Genomic DNA, 26,907 nt, shown 5'->3' on the forward strand with positions numbered 1-26,907 from the left:
TCGTGCTCTTCCCTCTGATTTTCTGGCTTGTAGTTACTGACGTCGTACGTGGGATTAGCGTGACTCGTTGTTACTGTTTCAGCGGCAGGCTTGGGTTCACAGCAGGCGTAGGCGGGATTAGAATGACTCGTAGTCGTTGCCTTCTGCTTTCTTTTCTTTATGCAGTAAGCCACCAACAAGATACCTGCAACTGATTGTAATGAGGTAATTAAAATTGTAAGAGGGAGTACGGTTAGATATCTGTAACATGCATGAGTCGAGGGCTTGGGGAAAGATAGAAAAAGAGCCGATAAAGACCACCTACCCACCAACGTTTAAAAAATGTCAGTTTGTGCATATTCCTCAAGTTTGTTTTACATAAACATACAATCCACAAAAAATGAAAGAATATTTCAGGTCTTAAAAGAACTTTTGCATTTCGTTCTTGTAGGATAGTGAGCCCTCATCAAGGCCGAGTTTAAGTATAGGTAATCATACGGTTTCGAGTTCAATTTGGAATTAATTTGCACGAGTGAGTTTTTCAAAAAGCTGAAATTGCACGAGCCGCTTCGGCGAGTGCAATTTCAGCTTTTTGAAAAACTCACAAGTGCAAATTAACTCCAAATTGAACGAGAAAAACCGCGGAGGAAGTGCCGGAAGATCTTTCTGGAAGCCATTTTTTCTCATTTGAGAAAACTTTTTTCAAAGTTTCAGCACAAAATTTTCATCATCATTTTACATGATATCATTTTCTTAGAAAAGTTGCTATTTTCTTACAGTCAATCATAATCCAGAATTTCGATGTGTAATTTGCACTGGTGTTACACTTTTTGCACTGATGTTACACTTTTTGCACTGGTGTTACACTTGAACTGCACTGCTCTTAGCCAATCAGCATCGAGTAATTTTTTCATGTGTATTATTACTCTGGTAAATGAATGAAAAGTTCCAGAAAAAGTAATTATGGTGCGGTAATTATTAGTAAATTGCTGGGGGTGTGGTTGAGGAACAAAAGTCTGTTACAGTTTTCTACTTACTCAGGACTACAAGTGGAACGACAACAAGAACTGGAAGTTTCCATGGCAAGTCCTTAGTATTTTCTTGCTCCTCTGTTTGACCAGCATCCTTAGTTGGAAGTACTTCAGTGACAGTCGTCTAAAAGGCAAAGAAGGGTAGAGCAAACAACACATTTACAAAGAAAGCAAGCAATCCGAAGACGACAGTCAGTCAGTCAGTCAGCTACCAGGAGTCCATCCTGCAGTCACTGAGTCAGTCAGTCAATCTGTCAGTCAGTCAGTCAGTCAGTCAGTCAGTCAGACCGTCCGTCTGTCCGTGTGACGCATGAGCAGACCATTCCTCGCAGGCAGTTACTTGCAGGTCACATGGTGAGCTCCCGGCCGATGAAAAGAAAGCAAAACATGTATCGAAGGATAAAGAAATTTGTCCGTGGCGAGTAGATCAATGATTCAATAGCTGTTCATCTAGTTGTAATTTCCAATCGCTTTCTCAAATTATATTACTCCGGCAATCGAGCTACCTTTTTCACAGAAATATGGTCACAACTATACATGAGCAGAACATTGTTTGCAGCAAAATTACTGTGCGGCAATGCCCATGATTTGACCGTTATTTTGTGGAAGGTATTTTCAGATCAGGCTGTGTAGTCTCTGCCAATGCAAAGGGTGAAACACTGTACCGAATGATAACATGACTTAATTGCGGTGGGTTGCCAGATCGTGAATAATCATAAATAACTCACCTTGAAAATAGGAGAGGTAGGAAGAGTGGACTGTTCGTCAGTTGCAGGAATATCGCTTGATGGTGATTTGATCTCTATGATATCAAAATCAAACAAGTCGAGCACTCAGTAACTACGAATGGATACTTAGCTGGATAGTTGACCGTCGAATTTTTTAAAAGCAGCTAGGTCGCTAACTTACTACATGGCTTAAAGGAGTCAAATGTATGGAATTCTACTGAACAACCTGGGTCCTGAGTCACTTTTTTCTGACAGTTCGATCGAGGCTGTAGCAAAGCCAAATAAGGATCGACCAACTAGGAGGCTGGCTGAAACCTCTGGATGCGCGCAATTCGTTACGTGAGAAGCCGAAGCTGTACAGCCAAAACAAATATTGATCCTTAGTGACGTTCTTTATCCGTACTTTGTGAAATACCTGTGCATTGCGACTGGTTCGTTGCTCCAGTTGAAGTCGTGGTGAGGCCCTGTCCACAAGAAAGGCAATCTTTCTGGCCATCGGAGGGTTGGTAAGTGCCAAGCGGACACAAAATACATGTTCGGTTTTTTGCGCTGTGCGAGCCAGCAGAACAGTTACCTACAAGGAAGCGTCACAAAACAACAAGCTTTCCTCTTTTGAAATGTTTAGTAAAGCCATTCAGAAGGGCATAATTCCACCTTGTATTACAAAGTCTTTGAATGACATTGTTAAGCTTGCTCTATATAACAGGCTAACCTCGGTATTGGCGTTCATGAAATACAGACAGGGGTAAAATTGTATGAGCTAAGAGTCTGGTAAGTTCTCCTAGCCTAGTATAAAACAACGAGTATCGCTTTATAAGCAGTTGTTAAATTTTCCTATAAACTTACCAATACAGTGTATTTCTTCCACAGTTCCATTTGAGATAGTTGTTAGATTTTTACCACAAGGAATGCAGGATGGCTGACCCCGAGAAGGTTGATAAGTTCCAAGCGGACATACAGAGCACGTTCGGTTCTGTGTACTGTACGAACCAGCTGGACAGTCAGCTGTGAAACAAGAGGACACATCAGGCTATTAACGATGTCTGACTGAATGTTGTCGCAAAGGTTATCAACTGATTAGAGTGAGAATGAATGAAGGGAAACTTTACCAATGCAGTCTTCTTCCTCCACTGTTCCATTAAAGGCTGTGGTCAGGTTTGTACCACATGAAAGACACCCTGTTTGGCCTTGAACAGGCTGGTAAGTCCCAATTGGACATTTGACGCACGTTTCATTCTCTGTGTTGTAGGACAAACCAGCCGGGCAGTTTGCTGGAGAGGTACAAGGATTTGTAAGTTAGTGCACAAAAGGAGGCACTATAGACGCTGGCTAATAATCACTGATAAAGCAATCAGAAATAACCTCGAAACCGGGCAGGGAACTGACTCACCAAATAGCGCTTCGTTTTGATTGGTTCGAAGGTTTATGATTCAATTGTGATTAAATCTTAATAACTACAGAAATAATTGAAGCAAACACAAAAGCCATTAGAAGGCGTAGAGAAGTACTTTGTTAGTAGCTAATGACAATTGTTGCTATGCAAGTGGGCATGGATTTCCAAAAGCACGTGTTCTTGTTGAATCCCTTCTGTGCTCAAAAGTAAAATTAATCGATGTCATGTTATACACAACACTAACATTTGTATTTAGCGATCATGAGTGGTTACGAACTCAGAAAACATGAAACTTACCGCAGATGTAACCATTTTCACTGAGTGCTTGTCCTTCGGGGCATTCTGGAGATAATGGGTAAGCAATTAGGCTTCCGGGTTCACCACGAAGAGAGGTGGTATTCCATGGTACTGCAAAGGTCTTGTTTTGTATGGCAGAATTGAATTGTTCCAGCTTGTCAACAAAGTTAGCTTTAGCGTCAGCAAGGGCCTGTACAATTTCCATGTTCGATGTAAAATTGTCCTCTTTCCAACCTTTATTGTCTATGTCCAATATGAATGCTACGATAGCTGTTGAAGTGTTCCTTGAATCGTATTCAAATTCCGAGATTAGCTCATGAGATATGTTAAGCGATCTTGCAAGTGCATGGATAATTGTAGCAGTCAAGTTTTCGTTAATTGATGACGGTAATTCTTCCAAGGAATGACATGGCTGCGGATCTTTCTCGGTGGAGTTTCTGGATGTATTAGAAGTCGAACTACAGTAGGAAGTGAGATTTAGGCCAACAAGCAACCTTGGAAGACCGATGCTGTAACCTAATACGTCTAGTCGGGCTCTTCGGCTGACTTCTGCACCATGCTCGTTAGATGCCTCACAGTAGTAGTAACCTTCGTGATGACGGCGAGGGTTGGCCATATATAACACAGGTTTGGTCTCGTTAAGTTTTACAACGGATGAATTTGGTGATTGAAAAAACCACTGAAAGCTAGGAGTTGGTTGGCCCGTTGCATTGCAAGTAAACATCGCAGGAGTTTGACTTCCAACCACCACTCTTTGTGCCTGCGGATGTTGCGTGATTTTGGGCTTGTTGTGAACTTTAACAATTGTCACGTTGGACAGTGTGCTGCCTTTGTTGTTTGACACCACGCAAACATAAACACCCTCGTGTTGTTTGCTGACAGCACGTTCATATAAAGTTCCATCCCGTGATTCCTTGATCACCTTATCGTTTCTCTTCCAAGCATATGTCAACTCCGCCTCGCTCTCGGCAGTGCAACTTAAAAGCAGACTGTCTCCGGGCAGAAGAATAATTTCTTTTGGAGAGGAGGTAGTTATGAGTGGGGTTCCTCCACACAAAACTGAATCATCACGAGTTTTGATCAAAAGTGAAAAAGCTTGAAGGAGTGTTTGCTCTGCTTCCACCATCGTTAGAGCATCCGTTGTTAACTTCCTTACCACTTCTCTGAGCTGAGGGAGGGCGTCTTTAATCGCCATTGCCCTTGGACTGTCTTCAAACTCGTAAAATTCTTTTGCACCGTCAAAAAAGTAATCGATGCAGTCTTCTGTTCCAGAGCATTCTTCAAATTCATTATTCGAAGTGAAAACCTCCAGAAACGCTCTCCAAGCCTCCAGAGTGTCATTCCAAGATTGCGACGAGTCATTGGTCAACCTGCTACTTTCCTCCTTAAGGACCTCTATCATTTCCATGTATTCCGTCAAAAACGAGCTGTTCGGATACGTGGTGGTGGTGTTCACAGACGAAACTTTGGACGATGAACGGCTTAGATGAACAGTCTGTGCCAGTGTTTCAAGATCATGGACTCCAGACGATAGGCTTGCGTTGAATCCTTTAACTGACGCAATTAGATCTCCCAGTGATTGAAAAATGGAACTCAAGAATAGGCGTGTTGTGTTGGCAAACAGGCATGCATATGGGTAATCGGTGAAGGTGGCATCTAAACGATGCGTAGAATTTGCACCGTAAGTTTCATCCGATCGTCTTCTCCTTGAATGCTTGCTGCCGAATAATTTGGCAATGATGATCTTGGATGCTGAACTGACTGAGCGTTCAACTTGGTCGAAGTCAACCAGAAAACTGACGGCACTTTGTTGACCATTCCTAGAGCTAACCTCACTTTGAAAGAGGATTTTTTTGGTGTCTTCTGATGACATGGAAAAGGAAAATTTCATGTCTCCAACTTCGACAGTTTTCTTGTTATCCACACTTGAGGCGTTTATAGCTTGTGCTATTTCCAAGCCAAAGTCAACCACACGTCGAACATGAAGCATGGAGGCATTGACAATTTCTACAGCTGACAAACGCTGCTCCGTGTAAGATTTCACCTTTTTTAACGTGCTCACTGCGAAATCGTGTCGTATTCTCGCCTTCTCGTAAACAGACGATGCCTGTTTAACTCTATCAACAGAATTCCTTAAAGACAAGAATGCAGATTGAAACGTCTCATTCATGGCATTGAGCGTAAATTGAAGCTCAGCCATGGCCACCCGACATTCTTCGTTACTCATTACACAAACAGGATCTATCACTTTGGTCTGGCATCCATACTGTTGGCAGCAAGGATAAGGGGGACCATATCCACCTTGTTTCGTTTTTTCTTCCTGGCCTGTACATCTTACTTCCTTGATTATCTTCTCCACTGCTTTTGCGTCGTAAATTTTGTGTTCGTACTCAACCAATCGCGGTTCACCTGGTATTCTTTCATAGGTATTAGAACAGCCGAATATTTTCTTACTGAATGCTCCAACAAGCCCACCAAGAATTCCTCCAACAGCTCCACCAACAACCTTTCCAATTAATGGAAATCCAAATAACCCTCCCAGAATTCCTCCGGCGAATTTTCCAATGCTAAACCCTGTTTTAGCGTACTTGAGTATTTTCTTCAAGGGAACTCCTGATCTGCAGTTACCAGTGTATATGGTTTGATACGTCGCAACTTCAAAACTGCGCGTTTCAGTACTTTTCTGTACAACTTCTACGGTTATCGCTTTGTCAACCGTGTCACAGTACCGCTCAAGATAGGTTATGTTAATAGGGTTCTGACAGAGGTCAGGGATGACACAGCCATTGAAGCAAGTGTAGTTGCACTCCATGATTTCGCACATGGCGTTTTGGATATTTTGCCGAAAATAGACGGTGCTGTTGAAACGTACTTTTGCGAGATGGTATTGCAAACGTGCCAGACGAAGTTCCTCTGCCGCCTTTACCTTTTCCATTCTCAATTCTTCGACAGCAGCCTGTTTTAATTTCAGAGCTTCCTTGGCGGCATCTGCTTTGGTTTTTGCATCATTAAAGGTTGCTTGGGCATTCGCTAACCTTTTAATGGCCTCCTCGGCAGCCAAAGTAGTTTCGTTTGCAATCATACTCTCGAGCATCGTGTAAAGGCGTGATGAGTTGTTCATTGTACCTTCTACTTCAAACACTACAGATTTCCAGTCCACAACGTTCTCAACGTCCGCTTTGACATTCAAAAGCGCGTCAAATTTTCCAAACACGGGTCCCCAGACAGCAAAGGAAAGCTCATGTCCAATCATTTTTATGGTGGCGGTCCTCTTCAAACCAAGCAAGTCAACAATGCACTCAAACGTAGTCATCAACGGCTCGTTGTTACGACCTATCAGCATTCTGAATGGTCTATCAACCGGATATGTTATAACTTTCCCAAGAGAAATTTCTTTCAAGGCAGTTCCTTCAACAATCACACCAGCGTCTTCTGTTGAAGAGTTAGTTAAACAAGACTTGTCATGTAAAGACCAAATGCTACATTTCATGTTCGTAAAGCAGAGTCTCTTATGGCATATTTGACCATTTAGGTGAAAACTCACACCCAGAAAGGTTTGCTGGATAGAGGACTTGGAAAACGAAAGAGAAATGGTCTTTGGAAGGTCTAGCTTGAGTCTGACGAGACGTTCAATGGACGTTTCGATGCTCGTTCGATTCTTGTATGGCTGCAACTGGACCACAAGGAGATCAAATACTCTCAACATGGTGTCAAGGTCATCATCAATCTTTGCAACAAGCATCTTCAGCTGTAAGAAATCAGACGAAGAAAGCAGACGGCGAGCTTTGATTACATTTATGAGCATTTCTTGCACCTTGGCAGACCACTTCTGCACATCGGGTCGCATCTCAGGCACAGATATCTGGACATCGAGAAGAACCCTCTTTATTTCCTGCGCCTGCCATTCCAATGACCTTAAATTGTTCTTAGGATCGTGGACTGCGATGTCTTCTCCGCCCACAATTGCGTGGTAGACCTGCAGATATTTGGATCCTCCATAGGGCTGAACGACGGCTGACAAAAGGCTATTCTTGAATGGTTTACAAGATCGATCAAGGGTAAATACAAATCCTTGAGCGACTAAACAATTAGACCCAAGAAGAGGCGTTCCTACCAAGTAAATAAAAAATACTTCTAAGCAACGTTAAGTAAGTCGAGAAGATAAATGCATGTGTATCATAAATAGAAGTAAACAAAAGGAGAAAACAGAGAAGGCGAAAAAGAAGAAGAAGAAGAACAAGAAGAAGAGGAAGAAGAAGGACAGTAGAAAACAACAAAGAAGACGAAAAATATAAACAATAACATCACTGAACATAAACAGAAACAGTTGCAATCATAATAATAACTTAACATAAACCTGAAACACATTGCTTCCTTCCCAAAACAACAACAACAACAACAACAAAAACAACAGCTACAATAAAATAAATAACAAAATAACAAAAAGAACATTTCTTACCACCCAAGATTATTTTTCCAGTTACGCTGCTGGCGTAAAACGTCAAAAAGAATCTCTGGCCAAGAGCTCGCACAGTAAGATTAAACTCGACTGATCCATGGAACATAATCTTAATTGGCCGCGAAAAATACTTGGTAAATAACTGAAAGAGAAACAGAAATTCTGGTATTTTGAGTAATAAATTGGAATAAAAATACGTATGTAACAAGTAAATTACAAGGAGGAGAAAATAACACTGATCATTCCTATTACCTGTAGACGACGTAACCATTATTAACTCATGAAAACGTTTTGTGGCGTGCGATTGATTAAAATAAGTAGAATGATACATACTTTCCAGTTTCGCTAGTCACTTTTTGTAAACGCACGGGAAAATAAGCAGTTAACTTGTGACAAAAATGAAACAAATGGCGCTTTGTTTTGTCCTCAGCAGAAGGCTTGCCAATTGTCATATAGCCGCGTACACAACCACGCCCTCCTTTAGACTGATAAGCCTTTAAGAAAAATAAGTTGTACTTACACTATCCAAGTCTTCAACGGATGCAAAAGCTTCTCCAGTCAGTTTTATATCCACAGAAAAATCACTCGAATTTTTCAGGAAGATGTCGGCACTCCCTTGAAGCCACAGATTATAATGATAATCTGAGAAGTACTCAGCCAAGGGACCCACTGGAAGACGATTCACGATGGCGCTGTATCTTCTCCGAGGGGTGAAACCGAGCGATGACAAGAACAGTTTCCATCTTCCATCTATCATCTCTTTCACAAAGGGCATGGTGGCAATTTCTCTGTTAGCGCTTTCGGACAAAGTCAGAAAAACCCCACCGTTACAAAGATCAGTTGCAAAACAACAGTCTTTGCTTGACAGAAAGAGCTGTTCATTCTCAACGGAGATACTGTAATTGACTTTTGGACGATAGATGACCGCTGTAGAGTTGGTTCCAGTTAGTAAAATCTCGCAGCTTGGATGGACGTATCGCGGACCTGTTGTTTGAATAAGGCTAGCCAGTATGTTCTCTGTGGCGAACACGTAACTGTCTTCTCCAGCCGTGAGTTTCAACCACAGTGGCAATTGACGTGAAAAATATTGTAAGAAGGATTTGGGAAAGGCGTCTTTCTGAATGAATTCCATTAAGGTTTCCCCTGTCGATTGGAAAGGAGAGCACCCTTGGCTAACTGGATTGAGGTCCTCTGATTGCGTCTTCTCACTAACGTTTGCGTGGTCGATAAGTCTTTTCAACATTTCTTGATGATTCTGATCGGGCGAAGAAAAATCATACCCTTCAAGACTCAGAGGGATCGTCTTGTTGTCAGGTGTAATAACGTGGACAGGTCCGGACTCAACACGAACATCAGCTGACACAGTTGCTGTGGAATCGAAAGCCACCGCGATGTCACACTGATAATTGGACAGTTTTTTCTTCTGGCATCCGATTGGTAACTCGCCAACCAATAGGCCAAGTTTGGTGTAAACACTCTCCTGATTGGATGTATTGCGGCCAATAAAGATAGAACTGTTCTTTGGAGAAGCAAAAACGGGTCTGTCTACTCCTGTTAGGTCATAAGACACCATTCCCAAGCCTGGCTTGTGTCCAGTCACTTGAAAGTCTGCTTTACTTGTTGGGTGCTGAATTACCAACTCATTCGGCTGGAAGGTTAAGTTCATGGTTGGATTGAAATGGACAGTCAATGAATTGTCGGGCTTTGCTAGCAACACAAGATTGTCCGAAGGGTTACCAGCGATTAGTTTTGGAAAATCAGGCGGTATAACTTGGCCTGTTTGGCAGCGATCACCTTCGTATCCAGTGTGTTTACAATCGCACGAGAATTTTCGTGAATTGATGATTACACACTTTCCACCATGGAGACAAGGATTAGGCCTGCAAAGGACGATCTCTGGAAAAACGAGCATAAAAATAACAACAAAGTATCACAAAGAAATGAACGAATGGCTAAAGGAAGGAAGGAAGGAAGGAAACTAGGGAAGGAAGGGAAGGTTGAAGGAAGGAGGGTAAAATGATAAGTCCGAACCCCATGTTGACACAGCAAACCTCAGCCAGTCCCAAACTTTTAAAACACTCTTTACACGAGTCTGGCCAAACATCTTCGTTTGCGTTCGGAACTTAATCAGAGAACAAAACGATACCTACCTTCACATTTAAAGTTTCCGATGTCCCATGCGACGTGGCTTGAATTAATCGATCGGCACGTAGCAATGCTATCACCAAATGCAACATATCCATCCCTGCAGTCACGTGTACAGGTGGAGCCAAAAGTGGTATAACAGGGAAGCAAAACGTTTCCATTCTCCGGTGGAAATAGTGTGCCACAATGTTTAACTGTACCGAATGAAAGAAAAACAAAAAATGATGCGGATACTGAAATATATTTATTGGAGAAAGGCGATCGCTGTCAAACAAATCAGTTTTAACTATAAGAAGTAATTAATACAGTTTATATAACTGAGTGTTCAAGAGCGTTCAGCTACAGGGTAAAAAATACAACAGTTGTCTTTTTTAACCGAAAACTATTATCTAGCACTTGTTCTTAATCCACAGGAAGTAAACGATTGTTTGTTTGCTTCGCTTGCCATAGAACACTAATAAAATATTAATCGCAGTTACCAGTGCAAGACGCTGGTTGGCCGTCCCATTCAGAAGAGTTCGAGCAAGTTCTCTGTTTAGAGCCTTGTAGTTCGTATCCGTCCTCGCACCTAAACCAACAGGTCTCATTAGTCACCAAGCCGCTGCAGTTCATGCGCCCATTGGGCGGGTCATTGATGGCCTCACAAGGTAGACCTGGAAGTAATGTGCAAAGAACAAAGATGAAAGTATGTTTGCAGAACAAAGTATGTTTATTCCTTTCATGGGATACTTGCCCAGCAACCCGTCCCAAACTACTCTGACAACGTATTGCCAGTCACGTTGCCCGAACTAAATCATTGCTACTTTACTAGACACTAGTTTGGGTGTTCGTTTTACCTGATAAAGGGCAGGAAATCTAGCTCTGATACTGAGGAAGTAAGATATAAAAAGGAACAGTAAGACATAGAGCATTGGCATTTACCTTCGCATGTTCTCATGTCAGCTCTTAGTTTGTAACCATAGAGACACGAGCAACCATAAGAACCAGGAGTGTTGTGACAGTTGTGTTCACAGGAATGAGCCCCTGTCTTACACTCGTTTATATCTGCGTGACAAAAAGATTAATAAATCACTCCTGCAAAACCCGGGAAACTGATAGTCATGGAAAGCAATTCATCGAAATAACAGATACCTGTCAGTTGGGCAGTCAGTCAGGCAGCCATTCAATTCACCGATCATGAACAGTTGTATGATCGGTTGGTCGGTCGGTCGGTAGGTCGGTAGATCGTTCAGTCAGTCAGCCAGTTAGATAACCGGTAATCAGTAAGCAAGGAATTTTTCTTTTCATTTCTTTACAGGGTCCACGAAATCAGAGAAACCATTTACCTCGGCACCGTTTTCCATCATACAACAGCTGAAAGCCCTGGTTGCAGCTGCAGGTATAATTTCCTTGCGTGTTGTGACAAAGTTGATCGCATCCTGCTGGTATTATTGTCTTGTTGAGACTCGGTACAAACACCGGATTGCATTCATCCACGTCTGAGAAAAAATATAAACAATTGCTGCTTGTATTTGATTTATAAAGTGATTACATGGTTGAATTAATATTTTAAAATAGAAACCATCACTCTGAAGTGAAAATCTATGGATGGCTCCAGGAATCACCTATGCATGCTGCGTTTTCTTAGAATCGTACAATTCACAAACTAACAAGAAAGCAAGGAGGTAAACCGAGAAACAAATATACAAACAAAGACCTGCAAGTAATTGTCAACTATTGAAGAGAATGCAACATCACAACTAAACATGTCTCAAAATAGCACGTGTTAACAGCGCTTACCAGAACAAGTCTTGTTGTCTATGTTTAATGCATATCCAGTTTGACATGAGCAGTAGAAGCTTCCCAGGAAGTTGTTGCACACTTGCTGACAACCATGATGGCCTAACAAGCATTCATCGTGATCTGGGAAGCAAGAAAACGACGATTAATCACTCGTGGTTTAGTTTTAAAAACATGTCATAAAAGTCAGCAAAAAGATAGCGGACGAAACGTCAGAAACCGTGAATGAAAGTATCGAAAAGTAACTCTAAACTAGGAACGGGCAAAACCACAGTCGTTGCCATGAAAGTGCCCTTTGACATTAATGAATAATTTACACATTGAAACGTTTCACAATACCTCATAGTGTCTGGTCAAAAAGTGTAGTCATTACATCATGATAAGTTTGAAATCAGCATTCCGCAAACACTAGATAACTCAAACCACTAACACCATCGCACCTGAGCAAGATCGTCCATTTGAATCCAGGTAAAATCCGGAGCGACATTCACATCGATAGGAGCCCTCAGTATTGACACACGTGTGAGTGCAGAAACCATTACTTGACTGACATTCGTCTATATCTGAAAATGAAAACAAATCTCTCTCATGCAGCCCGTTCGCTGCATGATGGAATTTCCACTATGCGAGTACGTTCACTCTTGGACTAGGTTCATACTGACACTAGTTTCATTCGCAGAATTTGGCCTGAGATGGATTTGATCTTGTTTGTTGTGTTTATGCCCGACATGATGAAAGGTGGTTTTGTGTTATGAAAGTGAGATTCACCTACACCGGACTGTAGAAAATGGACCAAAATCCCATGTATAACGTAATAATATAGATAGGACCCTGCGCGCGCTCTAATTGGTCAAAAACCCATGTTTTATCAAAGTATAAAACATAGAAAAAGCGTGAGCCGTGTATTACGCTGTGATAAAACACTCCAGACATATGAGAACACTCGAGAAATGTAGAAAACACTCGCCAGCGGCTCGTGTTTTCTACATTTTGCTCATGTTCTCAAATGCCCGTCGTGTTTCATCACAGTGTAATACACGGCTAAGTCAAAAACAAGACCTCCGCGAGAAGAGAATATATAGCATTGTAAACGAACGTAAAGATAGGACCTACTCAGCTCATTATCAACCCACGGTTTCAAGAATACAACTTCTTTACCTTCACAGTGAGTGCCATTGTTCTGGCTGGTCAGGCGATATCCACTATAACATCCACACGAGAATGTTCCAGGGAAATTGTGGCACCTCTGTGAGCATCCTCCGTTCGCTGTTGAACACTCGTTGATATCTAAAGACAGACAAACCATGCAAGAAATTTAATGTGGTCAGTCTCGTTCAAAGCAAGAGTGTTAATTTGCATACAAAAGAACGATTGCTATTCTTACACAGAACAACACGATAACCGGCAATCAGCAACAATATAGTTTTCTGATTGGCTGATTAGTTCTTCTAGTGTATGGTGACCAAAGTGTTATGAACATAATGTTGTGGTGGTGCAGGAAGCGTTTTTACTATGGGTGTTACATAATACCTTTACATGCTCCCTATTAGGCTTTTCGACATCATTACAATATTAAAAGCACAATAATACCGCTGATGCGGCACACATCCCTTTCAATTACTGAAAAAACACAAAGGGTGCTTTCCAGTGGGAATCCGGATTTCACGGTAAAACTTCGCAGAGTTGCAAGCCCAGCTTTACCACGAATTAATACAAGCCCACAGTTGGCGGACAACAGACCGCTGTTTATCAAACAGTTTTGCAAATCCTTTTTTTATACACGGATTTTCAACTACATAACCACAAAAGTAGCAAATCTATGACATGAAATGCAAATTTTCATTTGCTCCGAGAAGGATTTCAGTGCGTCAAAACTGGTTTGCGATCGAATTCTGGATTTCCCAATCGAACGCATCCAAACTCAAAACCAAACTAGATTACCATCACAAATTGTTCCACCGCTTCGCAGCTGGAATCCTTTTGCGCAGGTGCAAAAGTAGTTTGGGACAGTATTTGTACAAGCTGCACCACAAGCTTCCCCAGGTACTCCGCAACTACAGGGACTGGGAACCAATGACTGACATTCATCGATATCTAGGTATAGAAATATATACAGTAAGAAAGGTCAGCAAAAAGAACGTGAAATATTTCTTTCGTGGCGATTGGGATCGCTATTAAAAAACGCATCAAGTCCAGATGGCAAGCAGGTGATTGACTTTTACAGTGTAAAGTGAAAGAAGCAAATAGTTTCCAAAGAAGCTGACTTATATGTAAGTCTTGCTGCGTAAGCAGGGAAATTATAAACTGGCAACTGACAGGCAATGAATCCCTTCAGCAATTTTCAAGAATATCATTTTGATTATTCGTATCTAATTTTAGGGTTAGGGTTAGGGCTAGGGTTAGGTTAAAAATGCCATCAACGTTCCTTCTCGAAAGTAATAACTGACGACAAGATCTTGATGAATAGCGAAAGGATCTCGCTAACACCTACCATGACAACTGCGTCCACTTTGGGTGTAGCCTAAGTTGCAGCTGCACTGATATGAACCTGGTGTGTTAGTGCAGATTTGATCGCATCCACCATTACTTGCAGCACATTCATTGATGTCTTTGGATAGAAGTAGAGCAAATTACTTTAAAATACCACTACACTGTATCTTCAACCAAAACAAAAATTCGCTCATCACTGCTATTTCGATCGTGTTTCCAAATATTCGATACTCAAGATCCACCAAGATTAAATTCGAATCATTTTTAAATGACTCGTGAATTGCGTAAGCGAGTAACGCAAATTACCGATTCATTTGTTGGTCTGGGAAAGTTTTAATCTCACATGATGGTTTGGGCGTACGTTACGCAAAGGTTAGCTCATGTCAACTATTATTCACTGGGAAATTCACGGGTTTGCTAATACTGAGAGCACTGTGTTGTATTTATATGACACTGTTATTGAATAATACGCTATGAGTTAAATCGAGGTACTCAGGGCGACGAAAGCGAATCAAAACGTCACTGACAAATTCTGTTATTTTACATCCTTACGATCATTCATGTCACTTCAGCAACGAAAAAATATAAAGAACCCAGAGTAAAAAAATGACAATAATTTAAACAAGCAAATGAACGAACAAACAAACAAACAAACAAACCAAGATAAATGAAACAAGGAGCAAAAAATAAATAATAATAATAGTAATAATAATAATAATAGTAATAATAATAATAGTAATAATAATAATAATTTTTTTTAATATATACAATAAAAAAGGAGTGTTTATTGTGACAAAAACTAGAGCTAAGCTAGTTAATAATAATAATAGCTAACTAATAATAATAATAATAATAATAGTAATAATAACAGTAATACTACTACTACTACTACTAATAATAATAGTGGTGAAAGACAAGAAGGAAAGAACCTGTCTGCTTATCGATATGTCCATCCCCACAGAAAGGAACACCTCCTTGAAAACAATGGAAAAACTCACAAAGTACAAAGATCTTGAGATTGAAATCGAGAAAACGTGGGAAATGAAAACAACAACTGTCCCAGTGATCATTGGAGCTTTCGGGCTTCTCAAGAAGGGAACAGAAAACTACATCGGCAAGATCCCAGGCAATATTAGAATAACAGAGCTACAGAAGACCGTCCTCCTTGGAACTGCTCACATACTTAGGAGGACTCTATCCATCAAGTAATCCAGCAGACTTATGACTTCCCTAGGCTCATGGATTGAACTCGGCACCATAAGTTAAAAGCGGCAAGACTTTAAGGACTTAAAATAATAATAGTAATAATAATAATAATAATAATAATAATAATAATAATAATAAACAAAGCAGAGAAATTGGTATGGAGAAAGTACGCCATAGTACAAACAGCGAACACAATCCCATGCCACCGGAAATATTGCAAACAAGTTTGATATACCTGTCACACAAGTATTGCCGGTCCATCCAGTTGAACACTGGCATCTGTTGGGTGAGACACAGGATCCACGACTGCTATCACATCCTTGGGAACAGATTGCTGTGAAGTAAATAAATAAAAACAGTAACCGAGTCAATGAATGAAAGCGTAAATGATTAAATGGGCCAAAAGGCCAGTGCCAGGATCAGTGCTGGGTCAATAGGTAAAGAGGTCGGAGTCAATGAGTCAAGAAGTCAATGAGTTAAGCATTCACTTAGACTTAATTTTGACATGATGGCCAGTGCAACGTTTAATTAGCAGTACAAGGGAACTGCATGTGTGTTATACGTCTAAGCCATCTTCACGAATCGAACTCAACTTAAAATAATCAAATTTTGGTTTTATCAACAACACGCACCAAGACAGTAAATATTTTTGTTTCTGTTTGCGACTTTAAAGTTGTGTAACCAACCTTAGTATTCCGACAGACAGTAATAGGGCAGAACTCGATAGTCTCGTAACTCTCGGGGAAAGCTCAGCGAAACGACGGAAAAAAATATTGTCATTGTTTATTTTGGCTGACATTTTTTCATGGGATGCATGGGGGATGGCATCAAGGGCAAAGTGTGGTGGATACATTAAAAGTTACCTTCTGTACATTCTCTTGAACTGGAGTAACGTTTCTTCCAACCGGTACAGCAATAAATGACTTTTACACTGACTCTTCTTGTGCGCTGGACAGTTCGGTACACTGTCCTCGGTCTTCAAAGAAATATATTAGACAGAGAACATTGATTAGCCAACATAGACGAAATTGGGAAGGGACGAAACAAACCACATGAACAAACTATATCGATGACCAGTATTACTTTACAAGAAGATGAACACAATTCAACAAGCACCATGCAGGTTAATTCTCCAGAGATCAGATCCCTTACCTTGATACCCCACAGCGACCCCAACCAAACCACCCACAGCTAGTAGTTGAGTAGGTGTAGGACGTCGTTGCTGTAGTAGTGTAATACGACTCGACCTGTGTAGTTTGCCTAGAACAAACGTTCTGCCTGAAAGATATAAATGTTACATAATTCTGTCTCATATAGAACCAGTCTTGAAAAGGATAGCATCCATTATTTTGCTTAATTGCAATTCACTAGTATATGCAAATGCTGCAATCTGATTGGATCCTCTACTTGTACACTGTCAACCATAAGTGTAGGATTGTACAGTTGGTATCCAAAATGGCTTCCCGTTGTATTCTCGCCGTCTTCAGAAGTTTCTCAAACAATTTACTCATTGACGCAATTTTACAGCGGACAAAATATGCCCCGCAGCAAGTAACTTGTCTGAACACATCTTTTTGTTTGCCAGCTTACCGCTTGTTTACATTCAAAAATAAAACCAGTATCGACAAATTTATAAGTTTGAACTTTAATTCCGTCTTATGCTTTCTTCTTTTTTTACGATTTGTAAACAAGGTCTGACTATTTACAAAGGTTTGGATCGATACTTTGTATTCTTGCACGATTCTTGGACGAATTAGAAACTTAAATTGGAGTCACTCAGGCGTGCGTAAGTTACTTAGAAATTTTTGGTTTCGCACAATAGAGGATGGTTTCGACCGTTCTTTGTATTGCCATTGTGAACCCTACTAAAACAATTCAATTTTTCGATTTCTATACACTAACATTACGCGGTATGTCTTATTTGACGTTGTAGAGTGCTTTCGATTGATCTTTTTCCGGAGTTAGGCGTTTTGCTGGCTGCGTTACTCTCCTTGTTTGACTGACTGAGTTTCAGAGTCGCATCTTCGCGGTAAACATGCACTCCACTTTCCAAGCAACAATCATTTCTAATTTCGAATACGGCCGCCTCGATCGAGCAGTCACTCTTAAGCTTTGCGGCCTACTTATTGCTTACGGTGGGGGCATCGAGTAGCGACTGTATATTTCCTATTCAGGTCACCGTTTTCACATTGTGATTATCCATCATTTGCTTGTGCAAGGAAGAAATCTTAAGACTTAAAGAGAACCCTCAACAAACAAGTTTATATCGAGACCAGTTGTGAGTATCGAATTTTACGGGTGGCAAATTTGCGTCGAAGGTTTTAATGGTTATGTGTGTCTCGCAGTCTCCATTTGTTTTCGCAAAGTCTAGATTTTTTTGCTAGGCTAAGCATGTCTGGAAGCTCGATTTGTTTGTTCGTTTTCATAAATGACACCTGAACGTCTTAAAGGCACTCACACTTAAACATTTTGAAGTCTCGGTCTCGCAATTTTCAGACAAAATATGTCGGGCTCGCAAAGAAAAACGCTCTTCCCACCTTCTCGCTTTGCCCATCCCGGGATGACAAATTATTTTTTACGCCCTTTTAAAGCTTATCTTCAACAGAATGCTTGGAATTCATTCCAACTATCCTGGAACAGAAATTGATCGACTTCCGAAAGTAGCTGCGATCACTTGTCAGAATGCGAATGATGAGCATTAAATACAGCGACACAGAATGATAATACCACAAACGAAGATTTCATTATCCAACGTTTTTCTAGACCCTTGTTCGTCGCCCCGCGCGGTTCATGTTCTGTTTACAAGGAGCTAGGGCACTAGTGCTCTAGCACTCCCACAGCTCTGTTTTTCTTTTTTCTGCATGAAAGTGTTACAATATGGCTAGAATTATTTGGGCTTCAAGAAACAAAATTTTAATACCGGCAAAACATACAAATTGTGACTAAACACCGTATTAATTCCCATTTTGTTTTAATTTTGCTTTGGATATGTCCAATTGAACGGCTTTTGCGACGAAATTCAGTCAGGCATTAATGTCTGTCGCTACCGCGGCTAAAATATTCAATTGTAGAATTGTTTATAGTTTTGCGGTTAAATTAATGCCAAACTAGAGAAAATAACTGTCTGGGATCTTAATTGAGCTTAAAAACTGACATGATCTAAGTGGAATTGACAAACCACGTAATTCAAGTGAAAACAAATTTTGGCAATAAAATTATTGTCGATTGCGTCTGTTATTTACCCGGTTAACTAAAGCGTGACCAGCTAGAGTTGTCTCGTGTGGGAGAGTCCCCGAAACATTTTGGATATCTTTGGCCTTCTTGGTAGGGAAACTCTTGCGCTAAGAGTACCTGCTTGTAACGGGGCCTCAGAGGAATGCATTAACCGTTGAATTAATAGATCACCACCACTTCTCACTACTGCGTGAGTATTATGGAAAGCTATTGATGGGTCATCTCCTTTCGGGTATGTGATTCTCGGAAATGCATCCTTGTTCCGGGAATCATATAGACCTATTCAGTTTGTTTTATCTGAAACCGAAAGTCGCTTTGCATAAGTTGTTTCTAGCCTGTTTCTGTGTTCGGTCTTTTTGAAGTGGACTACCAAACTGACGATCCCTTTTATAGTTAGCTAAATATGTTCCTTTTAACAATAAATACGCCAGCAGAACCGCATTATATCCAATTACATGACATGGTAAAAATAGCTCCTTCTAGGAGTTTCAAAACACGCAATGTCGTTTGTTTGCGAAATGGATTTCTCTTGCAATAGTCATTAACTGGTCCGGTTTGGAATCGAGTTGCCAAGATCGATATAAAAGATTCCTTTTTTTCAAATTTCATTCCACATGATAGGCCTAAGTTTGCTTTATGCTTCCCTGACCATGCAGGAGTAGCTGGTGTGAGTTCAGTCAAAGCGAAAGTAAGTCAAAAAAGTTTGAATCTTCTTGAGCCTAAGTCTTTCGCACTTTTCCTTCCTGTCGATTGTCGCTAATTGTACCAATGCTAAGTCGTATGTAAAGACTTCCACTGCGAAACTGAAATATGGGATAGAAAACACTTTCCTATTTCATCGAACCTATCGTTGTAGAAGATGCAGAAGCCGGAAGTCTCAGAACTTGTCTAACCCATCAATAGATAACAAAGATTTACAATCTTTTTTTTTTGTAACAGAGCTGCGTAGTCAATTGCAAGTTAGAAAAACTTTAGTCTACCACATATTGGAACCGAGTTAAACTTAAAGCATTTTCTTCTTGCTGTACAGGAGACTCCGCAAAACACGCCAAAGTGAGATCTACTTTTAAAGTGAAACACAATCAATACAGCAAGCTGTTTTGACTGTAACTTACCCATATTCATGGAGATTTGATGGGTTTATAACAGTTTGATTTGTTTCCTTCCACAATAATGTCAAAAGGACGAGCTTAAAGAGGATCAATTCCTTGGAAACCATGACGAAGCACTGGTCACATCGTTTCGACTCTGCAGCTGCAAGGCCCTCGCCAAATGTTTATTCACCATCCGTATCTACCTGATTGACGTGGTCGTTAACAATCGCAGACTGTTTTCCGCTAAACGGTAACACAATTGGTCAATGCGCGTTGCATTCATTTAAATAACAAAGATAAGATAGTTATAATTCAGTGTACCAAGCCCAGTTTAGATTACCACCCACGCAGCCATTCTTTTAGCTTGTCACGTGGGAGGGTAAGTTAAGACTTAAAGGGACATTGTCACGATATTTTTGCTAAAAACTGTCATAAATTCACGAAATGGTCTCTAAATTTATGTAATAAAAACCTAATTAGCTCTAACTAAATGATTAAAGGCAATTTCTTGAAGAACGTCCACACTGCAGCAAATTATATGCTTCGACGATGCTGCGTAACGTCAAAATTGAGGTCAATTTTCGTGGACCAGAAAGTCAATCTGGTACATGAATTTACCTACCCAAACTATTTTTTCTGGTTAAAAGTATCCTTAAGCTAATTTTTTATCGCAAATCTAGCTTGGGTAAATAAAACGAAAAAATTGAGAGCGTCTTGAAGACTAGGCACTAGAGTTAATCGCCTGACATTTTGACCTTTCACGCCGCGATCATTATCTCCAACATTGATCCAAAAATGTTTACCTGTGGGTCTTATCACCAGAAAAATAGTCTGTAGGTCTCTAAGATCAGTTACTGTAATTGAAAATACGTATCAGGCTGCTAATTGCCAACGTCGTTCCCAGGGTCCTCTCTCTACCTCCATCAAGTTTGTCTCAGCACTGAGCTTGCCTACTGAGCCCAGTAGAGAGTGGAATTTGTAACCCTTCTGTTGTGGATCGGCAAAAATCACAGCGAAGGTATTGACACATTCGATGTAGGAGTTCAATGCGTTCAATGTCCGGCTAAAAGGTTAGCTCTGCATTTAGCTGAATTTTCCCAGTCGATAGTTGGACGGTCTTTGGAATTTGTGGCGGTGAAAAAATTCGGTAAAGAACTTGGAAATGACGACCACCACAATAAATGGACCGCGCGGTGAAATTAATTCGGCAAAATCACAACGAAGGAATTTACTCGTTCCGTTAGAGTTAAATACGTCGTATGTTCGCCTACAAAGGTAGTTTTGAATTTGATTGAGTTACTTTCATCGACAGTTTGATGGTCATTCCATTCTCTTGCAGTGAAAAATTTTATGAAGAACTGGACAACAACGACATCGGCCGCGCGTTTGCAAAATCCAACGACTTTCGTTTAAAAACTGTTTAGCGGTAAGTCCAATTTTAATTTTCGGTCGAGAGACTAGCTTCTCATTAAGTTGAATGCACCCCATCGAAAATTTGACGGTTATTTAATTCTTGTACTGTGAAAAACTGATGAAAGTAATATCCGAAGCAGGCTGTTGACGGTTGTTTAAAAAAGTACCGAAAAATAAGCAAACTTCACTCTCAATTAAAATCTCATACTCATAAAAGTTCAGATAGAAACAAAGCACCGGTCAGGTAGGATCTCTGACCAACAACTTGCTTGAAAAATAACATCTGTAAGGCAGCGCAACTTTCACCTCCATAGACAGTGTTGACAAAATTAAGTTGAGGACCCACCCTCTGTGCGGATTTGATTTGTATACATGGGCACGTGACCAGCCGCAACCAGGGTACTTTCTCAAGGGAGGTAGAGAGAGCACCCTGGGAACGAGGTTGTAGGGCTAGGCTGCTTGGCCGGCGGCGACTACAGACGACGCACGCAACGAAATATCAGATAATAAATTCAGCATCGAGAATAATCTTTGAGAATACTAGTGGAATACATAGTTGACGAAATACTTGGAGTAGTTCCTACCTTAAGTTAGTCTATCATGTGGCATGAAATTTTCGCGGGAGTTTAATTTTTAAGCGGTCAGCGGTTGTTACGTCGGTCGGACGCTATTCTTTCACCTCCGTACTTTTACTGTGTTTTCTCGGATCCCAACCTTTACCGGGACAAAAAATCGACTGGAATTGCTCTCCCGCAGATTCACCATGCGGCTACGCTACTTACTTCGTAAGAGGAAATCATAATAACCCGCCGGGGCTTCAACTTCAACAGTTAACGAGGCGGATCCGCCATCTTGTTTCTGCTTCTGCCCCACGTGGAAGGAAATATCTAGCCTCTAGGATTGGCTACTATGCTAATTCGGATTGTACTTTCCATCAAGCTCGTCTCCTCACAAGTGGTGATGTCTCACTTAATCCTGGTCCGACAATAAACTCCTCAAGGTGTTCTGTTTGCATAAAGAACGTTGCTAGAAATCACCGAGCCTTGAGCTGCGATCAATGCGAACTTTGGTGCCACATGAAGTGTGGTCGATTGAAACCGAGCCAGTATAAACACCTCCAGCAAAAAGATCAATTTAATTGGATCTTCCCGGCATGTCTTCTATCTGTTTTACCTTTTGCCGAAGTACCAATTCCGACAGATGAAGCTGTCCATGCGGAGCCGGACAATTCAGCAAACCTCAACAATCAGGGAACGGATCGAAACACCCCAAGTCCTTACAGGGACCTATACACCAAACTCAAAGGCCATGGTTTAAAGATTGCACATCTTAACGTCAGAGGCCTGATTAGGAAAATCAGCGAGATCAAATTAATGTTATCAGAGAGTAAACTCGACATCCTTGCAATCACAGAAACTCATTTGGACGATGAAACACCCACTGAGGAAGTCACGATAACTGGATACCAAGTCGCTAGGCTGGACAGGAAGGATCAATAAGGCGGTGGCTGCATAATATATTACTCAGAATGCTTGCACGTATACGAGAGAGACGATCTCAAATCAGACATTGAAGCAATCTGGATTGATGTCACTGTGAACTCTCAGAAGCTACTACTTGGCTGTGTATACAGACCCCCGGATGATTACACCTTCTACAACAAATTTCACAGTCTGCTTGAACACTGTGCGAGGTGTGTGTAGTGATCCTTGGTGACCTGAACTCTGACTTGATTGCCAAGGACTATGAAGAGAGAAGAGTGCTCAGAATCCTTGGCAGCTTTGACCTTAACAATGTCATAAAAGACCCCACAAGAACAACTCTAACTACTTCTACCTTACTTGACCTCCTGATTACCTTTGATACATCTAAGTTAATAACATCAGGAACATTTGACCCAGGCCTATCCGACCACTGCCTCATCTATGGTATCATTAAGCTGCATCGCGAGAGGACGCCCCCAAAATACATTTTTGCGAAAAATTACAAGCAAATCAATATTGAAACACTAAAACATGCTTTTCGCACTGCCCCATGGTCTGTAATTGAAACATTCGATGACCTTGATGACATCACTTGGGCATGGGAAACTCTCTATAAGGACATAGTGAACGATCATATTCCCCAGAGGAGAGTTAAAATACGTTCAGACAGCTTACTATGGATGAATTCTCATATTCGGAAAACCATGAACAAACGTTATAGAACTCTCAAGCGAGCAAAGGAGTCAGGGTCCAAAGACCTGTGGGATGAATATAAGAAACTAAGAAATGAAGTTACCAAGCTCCTTAGAGACGCTGAGGCTAACTACTGGAGTCAAGAATTCCAAAACACAGAAAGCAGTAAAGACTTTTGGAAGCTTGTAGCAAGGATCACTCATAAAAAGAAATTGAATAACATTGGGCCCATTGCTGATGATCAGAGCCACATGATACTTGACGACCGAACCAAAGCTGAGGCCATGAATGATTATTTTGTAGCAGTAGGACCAAACCTGGCCTCACAAATAAACCCAATACCGAACTCCCGGGACATAGAACACATCTACAGAATCACTCCCACTCTCTCCAGCATCAGTCTCAACAAATCAGACCTCCTTAGACGTATCAAGACCATCAACCCTAATAAAGCCTCTGGCCCAGACTCGATTGCTCCCCGAGACCTACATCTCATTGGTGAGGCCTCCGCTGAAGGCCTCCATACTGTTTTTAGACATAGCCTGCTTAACTCCACTGTTCCATCCCAATGGAAAGTATCCAGAATGCTCACTACCCATAAGAAGGGAAGCAAAACAGACAGAGGAAATTACAGGCCTCTCCAAATGCTGAGCCTACCTAGCAAATTACTGGAGGGTCTAGTGTGTGAGAGACTAGACAAGTTCACCACAGACACTGGGCAACTGAATGACAACCAGTGGGGTTTTCGACCAGGCAGATCAACTGAGGAAACTCTAATATACCTGACTGAGACCTGGAAAACAGCTATTGATAACAGAAAAGTAGTCGGAGTCGTCTTTATTGACTTTCAGAAGGCATTCGACACAGTATCCCACGACATATTAATCCACAAACTACAAGCTATGGGACTCAGCGGAGATATACTGGAGTGGTTGACCAGTTACTTGAAAGGCAGGAAGCAATTCGTCGTAGTCAATGGTTGTTCTTCACAAACTAGGCCAGTTACTTGCGGAGTCCCACAGGGTCCCTGCTAGGACCCAGGCTCTTCACATACTACATTAACGATCTCAGGGATTCGATAACTGAGGGCAACCTGGAATTGTACGCTGACGACACGACGCTACGTATCATTCGTAACAATGTAGATGAAGTAGTCGACGGTCTAAACAGAGTCCTCTCAGAGATTTCGCTCTGGTGCAGAAACAACAAATTAACTATACACGCTGGGAAGTCTGAGGCTATGATCATATCCCATACAGCCTTCTATGGCCCGCTAAGACCCATTAAACTAGGAGATAAGATCCTGAATGTTGTTTCCGAAACAAGATGTCTGGGGATCATTATTGACTCCCAGCTCTCTTGGAACAGTCACATAGAACACCTCTGCAAATCTTTTGGAAAGAAAGTAAGACAGTTTAAAAGATTTAAATACCTACCAACAAGCACACTAGAAACAATTTACTTCAGCAGCATTGTCCCTACTATCACTTATTGTAGCTTAGTTTGGGGCACTAGCACACCATCTCTGATGAACGAGCTTGAACACATTCATGCAAGGGCAGCTCAACTCATCCACAGTCTACCACGGGACATATCAGATCAAGACGCCCCAGAAACAACTGGATGGGAGCCACTATCAAATCAATATAAAAAGAAACTACTCACCCTAATGTACAAAGTAAATTGCAACATCACCCCAGATAAAATAACAAACCTCTTTAGTATTGCTAACCCATACTATAATCTTAGAAATAGTAATCACTTTGTACTACCTAGATCCAACTTGGACATTGGTAGAAATTCCTTCCAGGTGATCTGTGACGTCATTGCGGGGGCCTGGGGAAGGAAATTTTAATGCCGTATCCCATAACCCAATACGCGCACCAATTCAATCCGTTTTCGAATCATGGCGGCTGGTCGGCATGATGTGATCTCGATGTTTTAAAAATACTTCGCCATCAACGAGTGAGAATACTTGTCACTGGGTAGCTTGTACAATGCAGTTATTGCCAAGAGGAGAAACTCTGCGTTGTTGAATGCTTTGACAACTTTTGGCGTGGAGCGTTGCAGACAATCCAAACGTAAGCTCGATGTACTCCTGCGTTGTATGAAGTTAGCTTTTTTATTTCTCTGTTATGTACTGGACATTGGCTTTATCAACAGTAAATGTTACTCGTTTTAAAGCTGTTATTGGTTTTTGGGAATGGTGTGTTTGTCTTAAGTTTATTTTTTATGTGCTGATTTTAAAGAAGTTTCGATGGAGCCTTCGTTGCTCTCTCGAAGTCAGTTCCATTGTCGCGGGTGGCACAATTCTTGCGGGCATTTTGACGCGGCAAGTACTTAAGTATTGTTTCTTTTGCCGGCTAGTTGTTTTTATTATGGCTTTTTATTGTTTGTTTGGATATGTTGTCGAGCTGAGGAAAATGTGCTTAACACCGAGTCAGTAATTCGACTTCATTGCCCATTTCAAAACTGGTAAATTTTACAAAAACAAAAAGAGTTTAAATGAACATCTTCGTCTTTATCCGGAGCACAAACCGGGTAGCTTGCCAACCTCCCGGAAACGGGTTTCATTTAGACAATGCGCAGAAAAATTTCTAGACGAGAGTAATCCTTATTCAAGGAAGCAAAGGGTCAGCGAGCTGCTGAACTGTCTGAATGATGAAGAACTTGTGGATTTAGTTTTACCAAGGATTGCCAAAATTGTGTCACCCGTCGACTTTGCACTGCATGGAACTGTTGGAACTCGCGATTTTCACAGCAAATTATGCAAGTTCAGAAATGAACTGTCCCTGCACTACCCAGAACTTCAAGCGCTGTTTTGTCCAGAGCCCTCACCAAGCACTGGTTTCTATAATCAGAGGCAAGTGTTAACTGAAGTAGTTCAAAAGAACAAACCTTATTCTTGCGACTAGCTCCTCAAAATTGACAATGGTTCTTTTTTCAAGGAAGTTGTTATGCCTTGTGTTTTTAGAAAACAGCACTCGGCATTTGTGGAATTTACTTGTGGAATTGTGAGGTCACTTACGATTGGACAAAAAGAAACACAAAATGTACTGAGAAACAAGTGGGGGAAAATTTGGAAGGGCCCATTGGCATCAATCCAATTTTAAGTAAGGATGAGAGTTTTGGTCATCTGAACGACACCTGCTAAGAATTACTGAAACAAATTGGTCTTAATATATAGATTTAGCCGAGCCTAAAAGCAGAGCTCGTGAGTTATTTTTTGGAATGTTGTTACTGATGAAAATAATCCAAGATGTACATGTATGTGAAGTAAACTGCGAGCGATTTTATAGTTTCAGCCCGAACTAGGATTACATCAACAGATCGAGGTGTAAGATGGTGTGATGATGAAAATAGAGCCATGATTTCAAGCATTTCAGGGTAGCCACCAAAAATGTTGATCACATAACAGAACTGTCTTCTGTGCTTTTTGGTGGTATTTCCTGTTCTTTCTTATTGAGAAAGACAAGACATTG

General features: G+C 41.0%; 1 protein-coding gene and 1 pseudogene across 1 annotated transcript; one reads left to right on the forward strand and one right to left on the reverse strand.

The window, feature by feature from the left end:
• Positions 1-963: 963 nt before the first annotated feature.
• LOC145497723 (uncharacterized) lies at positions 964-20,154 on the reverse strand. The gene is made up of 21 exons (XM_081477556.1): positions 19,857-20,154; positions 16,660-16,785; positions 16,371-16,483; positions 15,743-15,841; positions 14,303-14,419; positions 13,753-13,905; positions 12,970-13,098; positions 12,252-12,374; positions 11,812-11,934; positions 11,358-11,510; positions 10,954-11,076; positions 10,512-10,685; positions 10,038-10,226; positions 8,408-9,783; positions 7,888-8,029; positions 3,429-7,538; positions 2,848-3,009; positions 2,585-2,743; positions 2,154-2,312; positions 1,739-1,812; positions 964-1,134 (listed from the first exon to the last, which is right to left on the reverse strand). Exons 1-21 carry the CDS (start codon positions 19,958-19,960, stop codon positions 1,009-1,011), a joined length of 8,034 nt encoding a protein of 2,677 aa, XP_081333682.1. The 5' UTR covers positions 19,961-20,154; the 3' UTR covers positions 964-1,008.
• A 4,511-nt stretch (positions 20,155-24,665) lies between these two features.
• On the forward strand, positions 24,666-26,579 carry LOC145498513 (uncharacterized; annotated as a pseudogene).
• The last annotated feature ends 328 nt before the right edge of the window (positions 26,580-26,907 follow it).

The sequence above is a fragment of the Orbicella franksi genome, chromosome 9 (genome assembly GCF_964199315.1).
Source record: "Orbicella franksi chromosome 9, jaOrbFran1.1, whole genome shotgun sequence".
Classification (NCBI taxonomy): domain Eukaryota; kingdom Metazoa; phylum Cnidaria; class Anthozoa; order Scleractinia; family Merulinidae; genus Orbicella; species Orbicella franksi.